This window comes from Dipodomys ordii, unplaced genomic scaffold (assembly GCF_000151885.1).
Source record: "Dipodomys ordii isolate 6190 unplaced genomic scaffold, Dord_2.0 Scaffold24, whole genome shotgun sequence".
In the NCBI taxonomy this organism is placed as follows: domain Eukaryota; kingdom Metazoa; phylum Chordata; class Mammalia; order Rodentia; family Heteromyidae; genus Dipodomys; species Dipodomys ordii.
Window position 1 is genome coordinate 17,886,099 of NW_012267240.1, and position 21,408 is coordinate 17,907,506.

The window sequence follows — 21,408 nt, forward strand, 5'->3', positions numbered from 1 at the left end:
TTATGTGGTGCTGAGGAATCGAACCCAGGGCCTCTAGCATGCAAGGCAAGCGCTCTACCACTGAGCCACCTTCCCAGCCCTAGGTTTGCTTTTCTGACTAAACTATTCTAAGGTTAAATCTAATTGCATTTATTTTAATGTAGCTGTTCATACTACACTGTTCCATTGGAATTTATATCTTGACATATGTGTTATTAGGTAGAGGACTTGAAGTTTCATAGTATTTGAGCTTTGACCCATCACTGCAACTAGCAATAAAAAGCAGCAGTGATTATATTGCATGTATCATTGTAATGAACTTATAATTGAAAATAAAATGTTGTGATTAAACCAACAAGCTTTACTTAGCATTTTGCTTAAATGTGCTTTTAGCATTTATATTGTTTTATAGCAGCATTCCTTAAACTATGTTCCTTATAATAAAACTTAGTGGGCTGTTAACTGATATGGTAACATTTTAAAAGGAAGTTTTATGTTCAAAAAAACTTGAGAAATGTTCATTTAAACAGTTAAATAGTTGTGTATGTGTGTGTATTGTGTACATGTGTTCTAAGAGCCTCTTTAAGTATGAGAAAATGCATTTTTTTCTTCAAATTCTTTGCTATCCAACTGTTTTGTAGGTATTATATAGAAGGTAATAAGAATTTAAGCACAATTTGAAATGCTTGGAGTGAATTCAAGCATATTAAAAATAGTAGTTCTTATCACAGTGATTCAGAATGTAGATTATTTCAGCAATATTTTTTCTTTTAATCTTAGGTTCGAAAAAAGGACCAGATCAATATTGAAACAAAGAACAAAACTGTTCGTTTTATTGGAGAACTAACGAAATTTAAAATGTTCACAAAAAATGATACACTACATTGTTTAAAGGTTAGTGCCAATTTGTTTCTAATAGAAAATTTTGAAGTACTGAATAAAATGGAATAGTTAAATATTTGATGAGTTAAAAATAGCAAAGAAGTAGAAAGAAAAATTAAGTAATAACTAAAATAATAAAATTAAATAATATATGAGCAAAGTAGAAAACAAATAATAAGATGGTAGAAGCAACTACAGCTGTATCATCAGTACTCTTCATGTTTTATGTAATTTATGATAAAATACATCAAGTTAAAGCTATAACAACATAAGACTTGATTTAAGACAACAACTGTGGCACTTGTCAAAGCTGTGTGGGAAACAGATCAGAGGATTGTGGTTCTAGACCAACCAGGGCAGAAAATGTCTATGAGAGGGAAGTCTGTGGAAGGAAGCTGGACTCAGTGGAATGTGGTTATCACCTGAGCAAAAAAACAGGGCTGGAGACATGGCTTAGTCTAGCAAGCATATTCTGCAAATACTAATCTGAATTAAAGTAGTTCCACTAAACTATTTTCAAAGTAGTCTTTAAGGCATGAAGCATTATTAGAAATTAAGGACAGTTCACAATGATGAAGAGGTCATTTTTGTGTATGTGTGCTGGTCCTGGAGCTTGAACTCTAGGTTTGGGCACTGTCCTTAAACTTTTTTTTTGCTCAAGGCTAGTGCTCTACAGTTTGATCCACAGTTCCATTTCCAGCTTTTTGGTGATTCATTGGAGATAAGAGTTGCACAAACCTTTTTCCTTCCCATGCTGGCTTTAAACTGTGTTCCTCAGATCTCAGCCACCTGAGTAGCTAGGATTACAGGCATGAGCCACTGGTGCCCAGCTAAGATATCATTTAACAGCAAAGTATTATCTTCCTGAGTATGTAGCCAATAAGAGAGCTATAAAATATATAAAACAAAAAAATCATAACAGGGAAGCAAAAAAGTCTAGAATTATAGTAGGAGACATGAAAAGAGCTCAGTATGTACTGCCCAGAATTTGGTTAGCAGAGTTACCAACTTGATGTAATCAACATCCCAACATCAACAAGATTCATAATCCTTAAATGCACATAGATTATTTACCAAAATCAACTAGAAAGGAATTCTGAGAAAACTTTCTGTCTACAGTGGAATTAAATGAGAAATCAGTTTTTTTGTTTTTTTGTTTTTTTGTTTTGTCAGTCATGGGGCTTGAACTCTGAGCTTGGGCGCTGAACTTGTGCTCTTCAGCTCAAGGCCAGTGCTCTACCACTTGAGCCACAGCACCACTTCCGGTTTTCTAGTGGTTTATTGGAGATAAGAGTCTCACGAACTTTCCTGCCCGGGCTGGCTTTGAACCGTGATCCTCAGATCTCAGCCTCCTGAGCAGCTAGGATTACAGGCATGAGCCACGGGCGCCCGGCTTAAATGAGAAATCAGTAACAGCAACTGTAAGTGGTAGAACTGATGACAAATGAGTAATTCTTCTACAGTTGAAATCAATTATTCCTTTACTGAAATTGTTTTTCTTTATAATAAATTTTCTGTCAGCTGGGATTTCCTTAGCATATTAATAGGTCCATCATACAAAGTAGATGTTATCAATTCATAGATTTAGAACACCATGAGTTAAACAGCTGTGTTCACTGTATTTAAATAGGTAATAACCATTGTATAAAATTTAAAGGATTGGGCTGGGAAGGTGGCTCAGTGGTAGAGCACTTGCCTTGCAAGCCTGAGGCCCTGGGTTCGATTCCTCAGCACCATATAAGCAAAAAGAAAAAAGCCGGAAGTGGCGCTGTGGCTCAAGTGGTAGAGCGCTAGCCTTGAGCTGAAAAGCTGAGGGACAGCACCCAGGCCCAGAGTTCAGGCCCCACAACCGGACCCAAAAAAAAAAAAAATTAAAGGATTAAGGTCTCTAAACTTCATTGGAGCTTCTCAGGAGATTGGTGTTCATATGACATTGTAAGAGATTATAGAAAATTTCTCAATGCTGTAATTGAAAGGACACATACTATGAACAATTTAAATGTATTAGCATATTTCTTTGTGCTAATTCCAAAAGATATAGAAGAAGAATATGTATTTATTGATTGGCAGATTCTCTTAAGTATAGAAATAGTCATCAATATGTACACATGTTTATTTACAAGGATGTCCTTTCTCTTTTAAAAATAACTTTTTTAGAACTCTCACTAAGTTGCACTGGAAAGCTGCCTCAAACTTGAGGTCCTTAGCTGGGTGCCAGTGGCATATGCCTGTAATCCTAACTACTCAGGCGGCTGAAAGCTGAGGATGTGGTTCAAAGCCAGCTTGGGCAGGAAAATCCATGAGACTCTTATCTCTAATAAGCCACTAGAAAACCAGAAGTGGCTCTGTGGTTCAAGTAGCAGAGTGCTGGCCTTGAGCTGAAGAGCTGAGGGACAGCAACCAGGTCCAGAGTTCAAGCCCCACAACCGAAAAAACAAAAACAAAAAATGAGGTTCTTCTTCCTCAGACTTCTGAGAGATTTCTAGCAAATGCCACTAGACCCACATTCATGCTATTTTATAGCAAAGAATGGGAGACAATGTGGATGCCTAATAAATCAAGTTTTAATATAGTTCATCTTACGACATAGTGTATACCTTAGAAGCTGAAGAGCATTGTAAGAACATAAAAACATAGTTTGATTCAATGAAACTGAATTGTTTCAATTTTTAAAAAATGTACATAGAAAAGATTAGGGTAGATATTAAAATGTATACTTATATGTTTAGAAATTTTATACAATAAGCACATGATACTTGATCAATATTAATTGAGAAAATGTTATTGCTATATGTAGTCTATATTTAATTTATATCTGATAATATATAAAGGGCTTTGATATACATATTTCTGAAACGAAAGTATTAAATATGTTCAAGATTTTCTATAAATATTTGATGGCAGAACACAGAGATGCCCAGCAATGAAACTTACTAAAAGTGTACTGGATTTTATTTTTACCTTGACATTTCAAAAGTTGGCTGGCAGGGTGGCTCAGTGGTAGAGTGCTTGCCTTGGATGCATGAGGCCCTGGGTTTGATTCCTCTGCACCACATAAGCAGAAAAAGCCGGAAGTGGGGCTGAGGCTCAAGTGGGAGAGCGCTAGCCTTGAGCTGAAGAGCTTAGGGACAGTGCTCAGGCGAAGAGTTCAGGCCCCAGGACTGACAAAAAAAGAAAAAGAAAAGTTGTTACACACACTGGATGTATATACTTTTTTCTCTACTAGGATTGAAAGGTTGTCTTTGTAGTTTTTCATCATTCTTGTTATTCCAGATGCTTCTATCAGACTTTTCTCATCACCATATTGAAATGGCATGTACCCTACTGGAAACATGTGGACGATTTCTTTTTAGATCTCCAGAATCACACCTGAGGACCAGTGTACTTTTGGTAAGAGCTTAAGCATCTTGGTAAGAACTTTAGGTTCTTGATTTATTTCAGTGGTTAAAATATTGACCAGGGCTGATTGTCTTTCGCTGCCATATGAATACAAACATTTCTCTGTGAAGTAGAACATCTCTTACATATGGAGAAGCAATTCTGAAATGTGACATAGCTACATTTGAACTCATAAATAGCCCAGTATTTCTCCCAGTTTAGGATGGTTTTGTGTGTATGAAAGAGCGGATCTTGAAGATGCATGTGTTTTTGAAAATTTATTTATTCATATATTGTTAAGTATTAATTATGTACCTGCTTGGTAATATTTTAGGTCCCAAGTATACAACAGTAAAGAAGACATTCAAGCTTATATAACACAGTTATCTCCACTCCCCCTCAAATTCTTTTTTATGTTTGTTCTGGGGCTTGAAAGGTCCTGGGTGGTGTCCCTGACCTGTTTGCTCAAGGCTAGTGTTCTTCTACTTGAGACACAGCTCTACTTCTGGCTCTTTTGGTAGTTTAGTGGAGATAAGAATCTCATAGACTTTCCTGCCCAGGTTAGCTTCAAACCATGATCCTTAGATCTCAGCCTCCTGAGTAGCTATGATTATAGGCATCCACCCTAGTCCACAACGCCTTTATGAAGCTCATCATTGATTTCGCTGGTCAAACCCAGAAACTACAATGTACTTTGTCTGTATGACTCAGCCTCTCTACAGCCTCAAGCTGCTGCCCCAGTTGTGATTTAAATCAAGTCTTATGTTCTACAGCTTTAACTTGATATACTTTATCATCAGTTACATAAAACATATTAGTTAACTGATGATACAGCTGCAGTTGCTTCTATCATCTTACTGTTTTCCATTTTGCTCATGTATTATTTAATTTTATTATTTTAATTATTTTTCTTTCTACTTCTTTGTGGTTTTTTTGGGTTTTTTTGTCAGTCTTGGGCCCTGAACTCTGGGCCTGGGCGCTGTTTCTCAGCTCTTCAGCTCAGGTGATCACTCTACCACGTGAGCCACTGCGCCACTTCTGGCTTTTTCTGCTTATGTGGTGCTGAGGAATCGAATCCAGGGCCTCTTGCATGTAAGGAAAGCACTCTACCACTCAGCCACCTTACCAGCCCTTGTTTGATATTTTTTAACTCATCAAATATTTAATTATTCCATCTTATTCAAGCACTTGCCTGTCATCCCAAGCTATGGTGGGAAACTAAGACCAGAGGATTGTGGTTCTAGGCCAACCAGGGCAGAAAAGGCCAGCTTGGCCTTCTTTCAGTTCCTGGATCATACCAGTCTCACTTTGTTTTCAGAGCCTCTGTTCTTGCTGTGCTTTCTGCTGTGCACACTCTTCTGTGGTTCTGAAGCTTTGCCATCTTGCATATCCTAGCTTGAGTGTCACTCAGAGTGTTCTTCCCTGTCTACCCTTAAATAAGTTTCCTTTTATTCTGTGTCTCATTATCATGTCTTTTCCATATACCACTGGTCACAATTATTATTGAAAAGCTTAATAGTTTGTTTACTTGTCTCACTATACTGGACTATTAAGTTTCAGGAAAGGAGTCATTTCTGTGTTCTTCATTATTGAATTTTTATTACCTGGCATATTGTTCAGCACATAATATGTGCCAAGTAAAATATTTTCTTGAATGGTTGAGTGAGTGCAGAATTAGTATTTGTGTGTGATGGTCCTAGGTTTTCAATGTGGTTCATACTTACTGGACAAGAGTTTCACTACTTGAGCCATGAAAGTGTTTGGGTTAATTTGAGTGTTTTATTTTAGGAGCAAATGATGAGAAAGAAACAAGCAATGCATCTTGATGCAAGATATGTCACGATGGTAGAGAATGCCTATTATTACTGCAACCCACCTTTGGCTGAAAAGACGGTAAAAAAGAAACGACCTCCTCTTCAGGAGTATGTACGGAAGCTTCTCTACAAAGATCTCTCTAAGGTCACCACTGAGAAGGTATTCTTAGTCATGTCCCCTCTTAACTGTCAATGGAAGACTTGTAGTAGTGGAAGTGCTGTTATATAGAAATTCAAGCAAGGTAGAGGTGGACCCTGCGTTGACTGATTTTTGTGCAGTTCATCCTTTGAAGGGATATGTATTATGGCATGTCATATTTGAGATATATTTGTTTTCTTAAAACCTTTTTTTTAAAGTTTAGTTTAGCTTTTTTTCCAATTGTGGTACTTGAACTCAGGATGTGGAGCTGGATAGGCAGGTGCTCTAGTGCTTGAGCCACATTGTTACCTTTTTTTTTGAGATGGCCTTTTGCCAAGGCTGGCCTGGAGCAAGATTTTCTTTTCTTTCTTTTTTTTTTTTTCAAGAATTTCTTATTTATGTAACCCACTTAGCTGAGATGGGGGGTTTGTGAACTTTTTTGCTCCAGCTGGTCTGGAACTGTGATCCTCCTGATCTCAGCCTCCCATGTAATGTGCAGGAATGAGCCTGCTTTAAATTTTGACACACATACAAATTTGAAACTGTTTGCCCTTAAATATTTTGCATCATTACAGAAGCACTTAACATTCTGTGGACTTTAAAAGATCATGATCCCTCTGAAATTTTATAATTTTGAGTATCTGGCTATATTTTCTAGGCAAGTGCTTTGCCACTGAGCTATATCCCAGCCCTATCTGTACTTTCTAGCGAGAAAAGGGTCTATAGTTTCTTTGGATTCTTGGGTCAATTTTCAAGAAAGGTTAGGAAGCACTGACCTGTTATTCAAAACATATCCCTGGGGTGCTCTATAAGACGAAACATAACAGTTTTCTTTTCAAGGTAGAAGGTAATAAGGGATGATAGTACAGCTTTGGACGTTAGACCTTTCAGGTTTGTCAGTAGTGATTGTTCAAAACAATTTTATGATTGGCTAAACTGTTTGGATAGTATTGAATGTTGTGTGGTGTGGTAGAGGTGATAGAAGAACACAGAGGCACTATTGATATAGAGGTATGGAGACATAGAGGAATATTTTCCAGTCAGCCAATTGTACCCATTTTCTTCTTCTTATGACAGTGTTAAAAACTTATTTTGGTAGAGCTCTGCAAGTTTCTAGTTACTAGTAGAATTTTTGAAAGAGTAAAGCTAACATTTACAGGCCATTTATAATGTGATGGGCACTTTTCTATGTACTTCAGATATTTTAGTTTGCTGTATCTTAACTAAAGTGTGAGTAATTTTAAAGTTGTTGTAACCCAATGCTTTTAAAGTACTATATTCCTTTTTGTGGGGAGGGAGCCATAGTGTGGTTTTGAACTTAGGGCCTTGTACTTACTAGGCAGGCACTCTACCACTTGAGCCATTTCCTTAGCCATAGATAGATAGATAGATAGATAGATAGATAGATAGATAGATAGATAGATAGAGACATCTATATCTACATCAGAGCTAGATCTATCTATCTATATTTTTTAATGTGTTGGAGCTTGAACTATAAACCTTGTGCTCTAACTTGGCTTTTTTCCCTCATTGATGGTTTTCTACCAACTTGAGCCATGACTCTACTCCCCGCTTTTTTCTGGGTAATTAGAGGTAAGTCCCTCAGCTTTTTCGGCTTAGGTTGATTCCAAATCACGATTTTTAGGTCCCAGCCTTCTGAGTAGCCTTGTGCTCTAACTTGGCTTTTTTCCTTCATTGATGGTTTTCTACCAACTTGAGCCATGACTCTACTCCCCGCTTTTTTCTGGGTAATTAGAGGTAAGTCCCTCAGCTTTTTCGGCTTACGTTGATTCCAAATCATGATTTTTAGGTCCCAGCCTTCTGAGTAGCCTTCTGAGCCACCAGTACCTTGTCTGTCTTTTTAAGGTTGTCTTTTAACTAGTTGGCCTTGAGTTTATGTGTTTGTTAAAAATTGATAATTTTTTTTAAAAGTGAGATTTTTTTCCCACCAAACGACACATAAAAGAATACATTATTTTTGGTACCTTATCTATTCTTTCAGTGACCTGTGTATGTGACACCATACTGTTAGCCTGACTGAAGACCTAGCGGCTCTAGAAAATTTGAGGGAATTAAGGAAAGGCTTTTGAAAAATGAGAACAAATTTACTGTAATTAGAAAATTTGCACTTTTTCTCTCTAAAGTAAAGAAGTTAATAGGCTTTCTAAAATACTTACCAGTTGAAAATTTTGCTGCCTCTTTACAATAATAATAAAGCAACCTGTAAAATTTGTTCACACTTTTTGTGCTTCTCCTAATAATTTAGACCAAATTTTTTTTTTACCTAGGTTTTGAGACAGATGAGAAAGTTGCCCTGGCAGGACCAAGAAGTGAAAGACTATGTTATTTGTTGTATGATAAACATCTGGAATGTGAAATATAATAGTATTCATTGTGTAGCCAACCTCTTAGCAGGATTAGTGCTCTATCAAGAGGATGTTGGCATCCATGTTGTGGATGGAGTTCTAGAAGATATTCGATTGGGAATGGAGGTAACAAGGACTTCCTTTAAAGTCACCATCTTTAAATCCTATTTGTAATAACCTTAATATATTAGATTTCCTACTGTGATCTCAGGTGAGCCCTGGAGTGTTGTTTTTGTTTTTTTACTTTTCTGAAGTTCTTTTAAGCCTGTTTGGATAGTTTTTATTAATTATAGGTCACTATTGAGAATCATCTGACATGAATCTGTAAACCTATTAATTTAGAGGAAGTTGATGATCATTTTATAAAGACATTTTATAAGTGCTTTCCTTTTATTGTTAAACTTTTTTTTGTACCGTCTTTATTTAATTCATTGGTTGCAGAGAAAATAGGTTATGGGAAATAGGAAGAATTACCTTTCATCTGTTTGAGAAAACAGTTCATTTAGTGTTAGCTTTATACTTGATAGAATATCTAACATGTTCTTTTTATTAAAACATTTTAAAGATAGACAACCAGAAGTGACCATATTATTAAAAGAGGAATATAGAATCATTGCTGTTTCTCTGTTGTGATCTTTGAGTACATTGATACTGTTAAAGTATAGATTTACAGTACATTACTTCTCTTCAATAATAATTTGTGCTTTTGTTTTGTTTTGCAGGTTAATCAACCTAAATTTAATCAGAGGCGTATCAGCAGTGCTAAATTCTTAGGGGAACTTTATAATTATCGAATGGTGGAATCAGCTGTTATTTTTCGAACTCTTTATTCTTTTACTTCATTTGGTGTTAACTCTGATGGTTCTCCAAGTTCCCTGGACCCTCCTGAGCATCTTTTCAGAATTAGACTAGTATGCACTATTTTGGATACCTGTGGCCAGTACTTTGACAGAGGTTCCAGTAAGCGGAAGCTCGATTGCTTCCTTGTATATTTTCAGGTATACAAGCAGAATATGTGAATACGCAGTTTGGCATCACTTAATGCATTGTATGTCCTACAAAAATATTAGCAAAGAAGTGCTATAGTGTCTGTGTGTGTGTGTGTATATATATATATATATATATATATATACATACATATATATATATAATACATATTCATACATATTAGAGTTAATATATTCCTGTAACAATGCTTTTAGAGATTTCAAAATTTAATGATGGATTTTACTATGTGGGCATTATAATTGCTTGTAACATTTATGCTTGATAATGATTCATCAATTTTGAATTATTTTGGTTGTACTTTATAAGCTTGGTAAAATAATTTATAGGCTATGGAAGTTGAAGTAGTAATTCGTTAATTAAGTTTATGATTGTTTTCCTTGGATGTGTGGATGTGTGTCAGTCCTGGAGTTTGAACTCAGGACCTGACAGTCATTTTATAGTAACATTTTATTAGTGCTGTTCCTGAGCTTTGGTGTTCTAGGCTAGCGCTCTACCACTTGAGCCACAGCTCTACTTCCAGCTTTTTTTTTTCTTTTTGTAATTAATTGGATATAAGAATCTCATGGACTTTTCCTACCTGGGCTGGCTTTGAACTGCAATCCTCAGATCTCAGCCTCCTGAGTAGCTAGGATTACAGGCATGAGCCACCAATGCCCAGCATAAATTTGTGATTTTTAAAATTTGTTTTTGAGATTGAGATTTGCCATCTAGCTTAGGCTGGCCTCAAATTTGAGATCCTTATGTAATCTTCCAAGTGCTTGGATTACAGGCATGTATTTCTGTGCCTAGCTCCACTTGTGTTTTTGTACATTTGATAATATCTTCTCTTTCCTCTATGTTTTGGTTTACGTGTAAAATTCTAATTGTTGCCACTTTGGGGAAATGTTATTTCTAACACAGAGAGAAATATTGTTCATTTATTAGTAAACTTTTAGGTTGTACTTCTTAATATTAATTTCAGCTAATCGTATACCCTTGCAATTTAAAACATGTACAATATAAATTAAGTTCAGTACAAATACAGGAGTATTACTACAAATCCAATAAAATTTATGCCTCAGAAGTTAACTTGGAGGTTAACTCCAAGTTGGTTGTAGCTCAGCCACTATTTCCTGTGAAATAGTGTTGTAAGTATGGATTAGAGTGCATAGTTCATTGTCAAGGCTTAAGATGTTAGAGTTTATTAGAGTTAAAACCAATAGAGTCCTGTGTTTTGAGTAATCAGAAATCTTTAGCCATTTCATTTACCCATTGATAAAAAATGGGTTTATTACAGCTTGAGGCATCAAATATATATCCACATAGTGGCTGTAATTGACTTGGGGTAAATAGTCTTGGGAATATACTGTTAACTCTGTCCTACCACCATACCTTTGCAATGTTATGCCTTATTTTCTGAATTGATGATCATAAAATGAGAAAATAAATTGCAGTTTCCTATTGTATCTAAGGACTATCTTTAATTGAAGACAATTAAAAAAAGCGAGAGTAACTCCAAAATGGCAACCCTAACTATTAGCATTTTCTTTTAGAGAGAAATCTTATTTGGACTCTGCCAATCTAGTAGGCATAGAGAAAAGAACCACTCTAAAATATCCAGGAGCATGTGCATGTATGAAAATAGAATAATAAATCCTGTTTTTAAGGAAGTTCAAAAATGAAGAGGTGGGATAAGGATTCATGATGGGGATAAACTTGATCAAAATACATTATATGCATGTACGGAAATATAAATGAAACCCATTTGTATAATTAATATGCACTAATAAAATACACAAAAGGAAATATCTAGGAGCTGAAACAGACCAAGGTATTTTCCAAATTAATTATAATATAGTACTATAGCAGAAATGTATCTAGGGAATGGAAGTCAGCGATGAGTGAGGTCTGGGAAATGATACATTATATTCTCCCTAGTAGAGTGAAGGGTTAAGTTTTAGAAGGTCATCTGGTGCAGTGCTTCTGAAACTGACATTGCCTGGTAGCAGTGTTAAGATACAGATTTTGATTCAGTGTCTAGAGTGATAGCCTAAGAGTCTTTGTAAAGCACCTCCAAGGGTGGTCTACACTTTGAATTGCAGGGACCTAGCACAGCCTGGATAGAAGGCATGAAGTACCAGAGGTATAACTCTTTGTATGCCAATTTAAGAATTAGAAAAAGGAAAAATTTGAATGAGGAATCCATATTATGTGGAGAGGGAAAATATTTATACAGTACCATATACACAATAGATGTTGAGTTAATGTTTGTTAATGATTCTTTGTTTTTATATTTTTAAAAAATCATGTCTCCGGATACTTTTATTTATCCCTTTGAAAATAGTAGTAGGTAACAGTAGGAAAATAATGAAAATGTACCAAAACTATATTTTAATAGAATTAAGTATGTAAACCTGGTTTGGGGTGTGAGAGTAGAGTTTCTGCCTTGGTTTCAGAGTAGCTGAAAATGAATTTGGTATTTCGTTTATAATTTTTCCTTCTGTTTTAAAAATAAAAGCTGTGATACAATAAAAAGATATTTAAAGTCACCATGTGGCTTAAAAACTATATAGGTAGAGGAAAATAATTGGGATTAGTATCATTACTATTGGCCATTAATAAAAATGATAGGTTCTTGTAAAAGCTGTTAGCTTAGTTTTTATAACTAGGTAACATCAGAATATAATTTATTTTTAAATAATTTTGTTACTAATTTCTTATAGCTAAATTTATTTTTCATTTGTTATCAGCGTTATGTTTGGTGGAAGAAAAGTTTGGAGGTTTGGACAAAAGACCATCCATTTCCTATTGATATAGATTACATGATCAGTGATACATTAGAACTGCTAAGACCAAAGATCAAACTCTGTAATTCTCTGGAAGAATCCATCAGGCAGGTACACGACTTGGAACGAGAATTCTTAATAAAACTAGGTAAGCAACTAATTACAGAGAGAAAATGAAGATAATCTGGGCAGTTTGTTTCCAGATTTTGCGTTATTATGTTGCCAGTCAGAGTTTTGCACTTGTGTACTTTGTACGTTCAATGTTGAGTGCTGTGTGATAGAGTTAGGCAAGACCTGTGTGGTGGTGTGCTTGGTTTCATTAAGTGATCTAATTGGAGTACCACAGTTAACTGGGACTTTAAGCAAATGATAGTGATAGAGTAACAATCTTGTAGCCTTTCTCAGTTTTAGAATCTCTTTGTGGTGTTAGGGTTTTCAACTCAGTCTCCCTCTTACTAATAAGCCTCTAACACTGATTTTTGCTTCTTATTTTTGAGATAGGGTCTTGCTTCTTGCTTGGGCTTCTCATTAGATAAGATTACTAGTGCATGCCAAAGGGTTCCGCCCTTAATTGAAAAGGATCTTGAGAACATTTTCTGCCAGGTTGGCCTCAAACTGAGATCCCTACTGTCTGGTTCTCCCAAATAGCTAGGATTGTAGGCATTAGCCACCAGCACCCAGCTGTTAATTTTAGCATCTGTAGTTGCTAATAAAATCTACTTTTGATATATACAGTGTACATTGCCAACAGTCATATTTATTAAAAACGGGGGCTTGAGACTATTAGAGATAAGGCTTTTTAGAAATTATTTTATTTCCTTTCTTTACATTTGTATCTATCATTAGAGAATTTTGGCGGGGGGTAGGTGGGGTGGTATTTGGGTTCAAACTCAGAACCTTGTGCTTGCTAGGCAGGTACTCTACCACTTGAGCCACACACTTGAGCCTTTTAGTTATAGTTGTTTTTCTAATACAGTTTTGTAGTTTGACCCAAGCCAGTCAGGGCCTTGATCCTTCTGTCTATGTCTGCTGTGTAGGTGGAATGCCAGGCATATCTCACCATGCCTGACCTATTGATTCAGATGAGATATTTTTACCCTGAGTGGCCTTGAACCAAAATCCTCCTGATCTCCATTTCCTGTGATCCCTGGTTATCATTAGGGTTACCTTTGCTAGTTAAATTAACTGTAAATTTATAGCATGTCTGAAGAACTAGTTTTCATGGTGAAGTCATTTACGATGCCCCCCCCCAGTATTTTTTTTACAATATATTGTACCCAATATATTAGTAGGATTTTTGTCTTTACAGGTAATTGTTTTGTGGATAATGTAAGTGCTATATATTTAAAGATACTACTTGCTCTTTGAGCAAGTATTGGCTATTCATCTCACAAAGGCATAGGCAATTTTTCCCAAAGTTTGAACTCTGCCAAATTGCCTCATTTTTCTTCTTCTTATAATTCTAGTTGAACAAATAAATGATCATTTTAAGCCAAGTACTTAGTTGATTTGTTTTACTGACTTTGTATTCTTTGAGATTAAGTGGTAGCATGGTATCCTGCTGTTACCACTTAAGTGGTATCTGTACATGGGTGGTATGGTAAATTTAAGTGTGACACCGAGTTTGGTGGTGGTAACAGGAACATTTGTGCTTTGTTCCAAGTAGATCACAAGGTTAAAAGACTTTGGGCTTTTTAAAAAGGAAAGGAGCCAGGCATTGGTGGCTCACACTTGTAATTCTGTTACTCAGGAGGCTGAGATCTGAGGATTGCAGTTCAAAGCTAGTCCAGTCAGGAAACTATGAGACTCCTATCTGCAATAAACTACTCAGAAAGACTGGGAGTGGTACTGTGGCTCAAGTGGTGGAGTGCTTGTCTTGAGCAAAAGAAGCTCAGGTTCAAGCCTTAGAACCAGCCCCCCCCCCATAAAAAAAATGAAAGGAAAATAGACACCACCATTTATGAATGCAGCTCTACAGATGGTGGCAGCTACAATCAGTGTACACTCAAGTGCTCTCCATTTTCCTATTGGTTTTAGAATCTAAATATCAAGACAATGTATGCAGAAAATAATGTTTCAGTTGTATTTTATTCTGTTGATATGCCATAAGATAATGTACTATTTGCCTTTGGTAGTTTTTATTTACTTTTGAAGACCAGTAAATTTATTATTTTATAATCTGCCATACCAGCAGTGGAGATAATAAGGAAACATAAGAACATTTCTTTGTTTTTAAATAATTTTAATATCACAAGTAAATATTTATGACATAAATTTTAAAATACTGAAAATATACAGAGTAAGATTATATTCTATATAGAAATATACCATTTGGAAAGATAATCATGTATTAATACTTGATGCATAGTGTCTAAAAATTTTTTTCATGTGATTGTAGAAAACAACAATCCCTGAGATCGTGTGTGTGTGTGTGTGTGTGTGTGTGTGTGTGTGTGAACTCACCTGGGCACTATCCTGAGTATTTTGCTCAAGACTGGCACTCTACCACTTGAGCCACAGCTCCACTCCTTACTTTTTTGGTGGTTAATTGCAAATGAAGAGTCTCATTGACTTTCCTGCCTGGGCTAGTTTTGAACTGAGATCTGAGATCTCAGCCTTGTGAGTAGACTTAACCAGCACCTGGCAATCTTTGTTTTCTAATTGACTGTGTATGTATGTATATATATATACACACATATATATTCCTTATTCCTTGCCTTGACTGTGTCATAATTAGTTCTGTTGTTTGGTTCTTTGGTGTTTTGCATTTTATTTCATTGTAATACCCCTTGTGATTATTTTGGGTGTGCTTTCATTTACTCAGCCTTGGTTGAATATAATGGCAAAGACACACTGTCTTTAAACTTATGAATGGAATAAAAATAGTAATAAGCAATATTATTTAACTCAGGTTTGGAAGATCCAGATAGTATTATAATTATAGAAACAGAAGTAAGAGATGTGGGGAAAAGAGTCGATATTAAGAAATTACATTTTAAAGCAAATGAGTGTATTTTATAATTTAGAAATAAAGTCAGTAGGATAGAGTTAAGGCCAGAACTAGTTATAACTTAATATAAAAGTCAATTTAAGGACTAGGAATGTGGCTCAATGGTAGAGTGCTTGTCTAACATACATGATTCTTTAGTACTACATAAACAGAAAAGGCCGAAATGATGCTGTGACTCAAGTGGTAGAGTCTCTGCCTTGAGCAAAAGAAGCATAGGGACAGTGTCCAGGCCTTTACTGGCCAAAAAAAAAGTACATATATAACCTAGGAATCTTCAAAATAGGGTAGGAACTGCAAGTGAAACAGATGAATTAAGAGTTAAATGCTCATTTCTTAACATTTAAAAATAGATGTAGGGGCTGGAATATTGTCCAGTGGCAAAGCACTTGCCTAGCAAGTGCATCATCCTAGGTTTGATCCTCAGTACAAAAAAAAAGAAAAAAAGATTTAGTTATCAAAAATAGATTTAGTTATCAAATATCTGAAGATTTGTTGATGTTCTGAAAAAACATCATACAAAGAACACACAAAAGTGGCAGGTATATAAAGATTTCATGCAATGAGAAGTGACTGAAATTAAAAGTATTTTCATGCCTGACTATCGCTTTTATAATGAAGAACACAGAGAATTCAGGATAAACTCGAACACAGGCAGCTGAGTGAGCGTGGCATACCTGTTGAGGTGGGATGAGGAGGGTACGTACTTTCATTGAGTACTGCTTTTTTGCTCTGTATGGCAGAGGTATTGTTACTTATATTTGATGATGAGTTAAAATTAAAACACTGATCTAAGTACAGGCTTCAAAGACCCTGCTGTCTCTAATTCACAAATATGTAGGGAAATGTTCAACTATAAAGCAGAGAAATATCAAAAATTTTTTTACCACACAGCTCATACTGAATGGAAGATATTTTATTTTGGTCTTTAAATATATGTCCAACATTTTAGTGTTAAAATTTTATTGCTACTTTGCAGTTTGCCATTCATTCATATGTCCTGTATATGCTTGTTTTCATCTACATCATTTATTTTATATTAACAGTTTCCTAGAAGTCAGCAAGTTGGTAATTCTTATACAGGTACCATAGTTATAAATTGTTTTTACAAGAGAAATGAACATTTATTGGAAACAGTATTATTTTCCTTATAAATTACAAGTATACCTATTGAAACAAAGTTAAATATGTTCTTCCTTGATACGTACTTTAAACATCACATGATGTTTCATGCCATATGAATTTATTATCATTTCAATGTTTTTACTGAGAATGCTTACCTTATAAACTCCTGACTTTGCACCATGCTTTTGATAACCAGAAGTCAAATAGGTTGCATTTTAAGACTGGAATAACTACAAAAATGTGTGAAATCTAGTTATATTTGAAAAATAAAATACCTAAGTTAATAGAATGATAATTTATTCTAAATAGTATTTCTCTTTTAAATAGATCTCTTTGGGCCATGTGTGGTGGTGGTGCATGCCTTAAATTCAGCTATATAGGAGGCAGAGCTTGGGTGGATCTTGGCTTGAGGCCACCCTGGGGGGAAAAGTTAGTGAGACTCTCACCTCTACTCACGAGTTGTGGTATGCGTTTATGCTTCCCAGCTACTGGGAGGCATAGATAAGGAGGATCTTGGTCCAGATCTAGGCATAAACACAAGAGCCTGTCCAAGAAAATAACTAAAGTGAAAAAAGTCTGGAATTTGGCTCAAGTGGTATTGTGTGCCTGCCTGGCAGGTCCAAGGCCCAGCACTTAAATAAATAAACAAATATATACATACATACATACATATTACCAATCTATAGCTTCTGTTTAAGTCTTTTGTCCTCAAAAGTCTTATCTGATGTAGCATGAACTCATTAAAACATAGAACATTTTGGAGCACCCATGTAATGTTCAACCACAGATTCTCCAGGTGATATAGGAACAAGCAGGAAGAAAAAATAATAGATCAAAGTGCAGTCAGCGATCCTTTGAAACAGGAGATAAAAGGTATATAAAACAGGATCAGATGCAAGTGCATATTGAAGGGTGGTCCCTACTGAGTAGATTCGGTGAGCAGATCTCTGGGACTTGGCCTGTGACAGAAAAAGTAATGAGGGGCTGGGAAGGTGGCTCAGTGGTAGAGTGCCTGCCTTGCATGCATGAGGCCCTGGGTTCAATTCCTCAGCACCACATAAGCAAAAAGAAAAAAGTCGGAAGTGGTGCTGTGGCTCAGGTGGTAGAGCGCTAGCCTTGAGCTGAAGAGCTGAGGGACAGCGCCCAGGCCCAGAGTTCAGGCCCCACGACCGGACCCCCCCCCAAAAAAAAAAAAAAAAGAAAAAGTGATGAGGCTTAGGAGAGATTGGTGGGAAATCAGGTGAAATGAGGCTACCGCACATGCATATTGGAAACAGAATAGAATGATGTTCACACAGTAATAACCAGCTGCTCAGTGTGATCTGATAGGGAAGCAGACTTAGACTGGGAAGCTTCTTGGGGAAATACTGTTATGAGGAAAAGAAATTAAGCCATGTGGGGACAGAGCAGTCTTTGTCTCCTCTGTTTAATTTGCAGACATTCAGATTCATAGCCAAATGAATTTCTTCATGAAGATGACGTGATGTTATACTTTTGAGGTTTAGAGGCTGATGATGCGTCTTATATATGTCTGAGCTAAACCTTTAGTTAGCTATTTTTGGTTGGTTACAGGGACTTAAACTCTGGGCTTGGGCACTGTCCCTGAACTCTTTTTGCTTAAAGCTAGTGCTCTATCACTTTAAGCCACAGCTCCACTTCCAACTTTTGAGAGGTTAATTGGAAATAAGAATCCCATAAGGACTTTTCTGCCCAGGCTGACTTTGAACGGCAGTCCTCAGATCTCAGCCTCCTGAATAACTAGAATTATGGGCAGCTTTTTTTCTTCTTCTGAGCCTACAATTAAACAGGATAATCTATAGATATTTGAAGCTGTAAGAAAAGGAAAGTACACATACATACATAACTCATTATTTTCCTTTTTGCTAGAAGTTACCTGTGTAGTACTCCTTTGTTGAAATAAGTGGTCATTTGGTTTTTGAAATGTTTCTTCCAATTTTTAATTTTGACCTTTTACAGTTCAGAGAAAATGGTTGTTAAATTATCTTATATAATTCTAAGAAGTATAATACAGAGAAAACTTGCCTTGTAAAAATTTTTATTTTTCCCATTATTTTCTTCTTTCAAGGTCTTGTAAATGACAAAGAGTCTAAAGATTCTATAACAGAAGGGGAAAATCTTGATGAGGATGAAGAAGAAGAAGAAGGGGGAGCAGAAACAGAAGAGCAGTCTGGAAATGAGAGTGAAGTAAATGAGCCAGAAGAAGAGGTGATGACTTTTATTTATAGCAAATAGGTACATGTGTATAAAAGTGTTTTACTGAGCCAAGATTTTTTTTGTGTGTGGGAGGGAAGGGTCTGTAAACTGGCTTTAAACTCACAGTCATCCTTCTTTATTTATTTTTTTGCTGGTCAAAACTCTGGGCCTGAACTCTGGGCCTGGGCACTGTCCCTCAGCCTTCAGCTCAAGGCTAGTGTTCTACCACTGAGCCACTGAGCCACAGTGCCACTTCCAGCCTTTTCTGCTTATGTGGTGCTGAGGAATCAAACCCAGTGCCTCATGCATGCAAGGCAAGCGCTCTACCACTGAGCCACCTTCCCAGCTCCCTTCTTTAACTTTATGAAGGCTGGGATTATAGATGATGTCACCATGCTAGTGAACCGGGATTTTTTTTAATACATGAAATAAGATAATTTCCCTCTTGGTTCTGTTATTTAAAATGTCACTAATAGCATATTTCTGTTATAAAATTTCTTGATTAGGGGCTTTTACAAAAAAAGACTATAAATAAAGACTAATGATAGAATTTTTATTCGAAGGCAAATGTTTGATTCCCTTTATGTCTGAACTTCACTGTTGAGTGTAGACTTTCTAATCTGTAAGTTTTATAATCTTAAAAACAAATTACTAGGTAGAAGCTGGTGGCTCACGCCTATAATTCTAGCTACTGGTTGCTGAGAACTGAGGATCTCAGTTCAAAGCCAACACAGGCAGGAAAATCAGTGAGACTCATATCTCCAGTTAACCACAAGAAAGCCAGAAGTGAAGGTACTGCTGAAGTGGTAGAACACTAACCCAAGGCCCTGAAGTCAAGTCCCAGGACTGACCCAAACGAAAAAAAATTACTAGCTAAATATTAATAAAATTTGCTTTTTTTTCCCCAGGTCTAGTGGTATATAAAATCTAAAACTCATCATGTACCACAATAATTGGCATACACTTTTTGTTTTTATGACTCTGCTATGCCATGCCATGTGAAATTGTTCTTCTACTTTTTTTTTTTTTTTTGTCAGTCATGGGGCTTGAACTTGGAGCCTAGGCACTGTCCCTGAGCTTCTTTTGCTCAAGGCCAGCACTCTACCACTTGAGCCACAGTACCACTTCTGGCTTTTTTTGCTTATGTGGTACTAGGGAATCAAACCTCGGGCTTCATGTGTGCTAGGCAAGCACTCCACCACTAAGCCATATTCCCAGGCCTTCTTCTACCACTTTTTTTTTTTTTTTTTTTTTTGGATCCGGTCGTGGGGCCTGAACTCTGGGCCTGGGCACTGTCCCTCAGCTCTTTCAGCTCAAGGCTAGCACTCTACCACTTGAGCCACAGTGCCACTTCCGGCTTTTTTCTTTGTGCTTATGTGGTGCTGAAGAATTGAACCCAGAGCCTCATGCATGCAAGGCAAGCACTCTACCACTGAGCCACCTTCCCAGCCCCTCTTCTACCATTTTAAATCTACTAAACAGTCATTTTCATATTGTTCAACCTAGTAGTTGAACCTAGAGTCTATTACTTTTTCTTCTAAGATTGTATAAGCTTAAAGGTTCCATCAAGCTAGAAGAGTGGATTTGCTTCTTAGTCTAGAGGTAGATTGGGGAGTTAATAGAAGAGAAGAAACAAAACTGACCACGAGCTAGTAATTGTTTGTATAACTTCTAAGAAGAGATTTGTTTATTACTCTGCCTACCTATATATTTTTTTCTTTTTCTTTTTCTTTTTTTTTTTTTTTTTGTTTTTGTTGTTGGTCATGGGGCTTGAACTCAGGGCCTGGGCACTGTTCCTGAGCTTTTTCACTCAAGGCTAGTGCTCTACCTCTTAGAGCCACAGTGCCACTTTTGGTTTTCTGGTGGTTAATTGGAGATAAGAGTCTCATGAACTTTCCTGCTCAGGGCTGGTTTTGACTACAGTCCTCAGATTTTAGACTCCTGAGTAGCTAGATTAGAGGTGTGAACCACTGGCACCTGGTGAAAGTTTTTAAGAGCGGGTTAAAGATAAAAATGGAATAGTTATGAAAGTAAAAGTTTAAACAGCAGTTCACTGGTTACATAGACATGTAAGTTACTATAGTTATGAATTTTGTGTTCTTTGAGTGCTTAAAGCATTTGGGATGGTCTGATAATTTGGAAGTATTAATTAAATATTGAAAAGAAATCTATAACTAGTATTTGTTGTGGGAAATGAAAGTTAAGCTTCAAAGATTTGATTTGAGTAAATAACTGTAAAAATTTAAACCAGGTGTTGGTGGCTCACACCTGTAATCCTGGCTACTCAGGAGGCTGAGATCTGAGGATCACAGTTCAGAGCCAGCCTGGTTAGAAAAGTAGTCTGTGAAACTCTCATCTCCAAGTAACCACCAGAAAACTGGAAATGGTGCTGTGGCTCAAGTGGTAGAGTGCTTCCCTTGAGCTGAAGAGCTAAGGGACAGCATCCAGGCTCAAAGTTCAAGCCTTACAACCAACAACAACAACAAAAAATTAAAATCTGTAACCTTTACTTTTCAAAGGTTTCAGTTGCACTTATTGAATGAACATCTGGTATGATTTGACTGCACAAGAAAACAGCTTCACTGTTAGTTAAAATAAGTAACTGTGGGCTGGAGGCATAGCTTCCAGGGATAGAGTGCCAGCCTAGCAAACATGAAACTCTGAGTTGAAACCTCATTACTAGACACCCTGCCTAAGTGTATGTATATATGTATGTATATGTGTGTGTGCG

The 21,408-nt window shown here is 36.4% G+C and overlaps 1 protein-coding gene across 1 annotated transcript in view; it reads left to right on the plus strand.

Moving 5' to 3' along the window:
* Positions 1-21,408, plus strand: part of Upf2 (UPF2 regulator of nonsense transcripts homolog (yeast)) — a 101,235-nt gene that overhangs the window by 63,941 nt on the left and 15,886 nt on the right. The window contains exons 10-16 of the mRNA XM_013014705.1: positions 760-873; positions 4,135-4,251; positions 6,028-6,213; positions 8,481-8,684; positions 9,281-9,556; positions 12,296-12,479; positions 18,550-18,689. Of these exons, the coding sequence (XP_012870159.1) occupies positions 760-873; positions 4,135-4,251; positions 6,028-6,213; positions 8,481-8,684; positions 9,281-9,556; positions 12,296-12,479; positions 18,550-18,689 (1,221 nt within the window). The remainder of the gene's footprint in view (positions 1-759; positions 874-4,134; positions 4,252-6,027; positions 6,214-8,480; positions 8,685-9,280; positions 9,557-12,295; positions 12,480-18,549; positions 18,690-21,408) is intronic.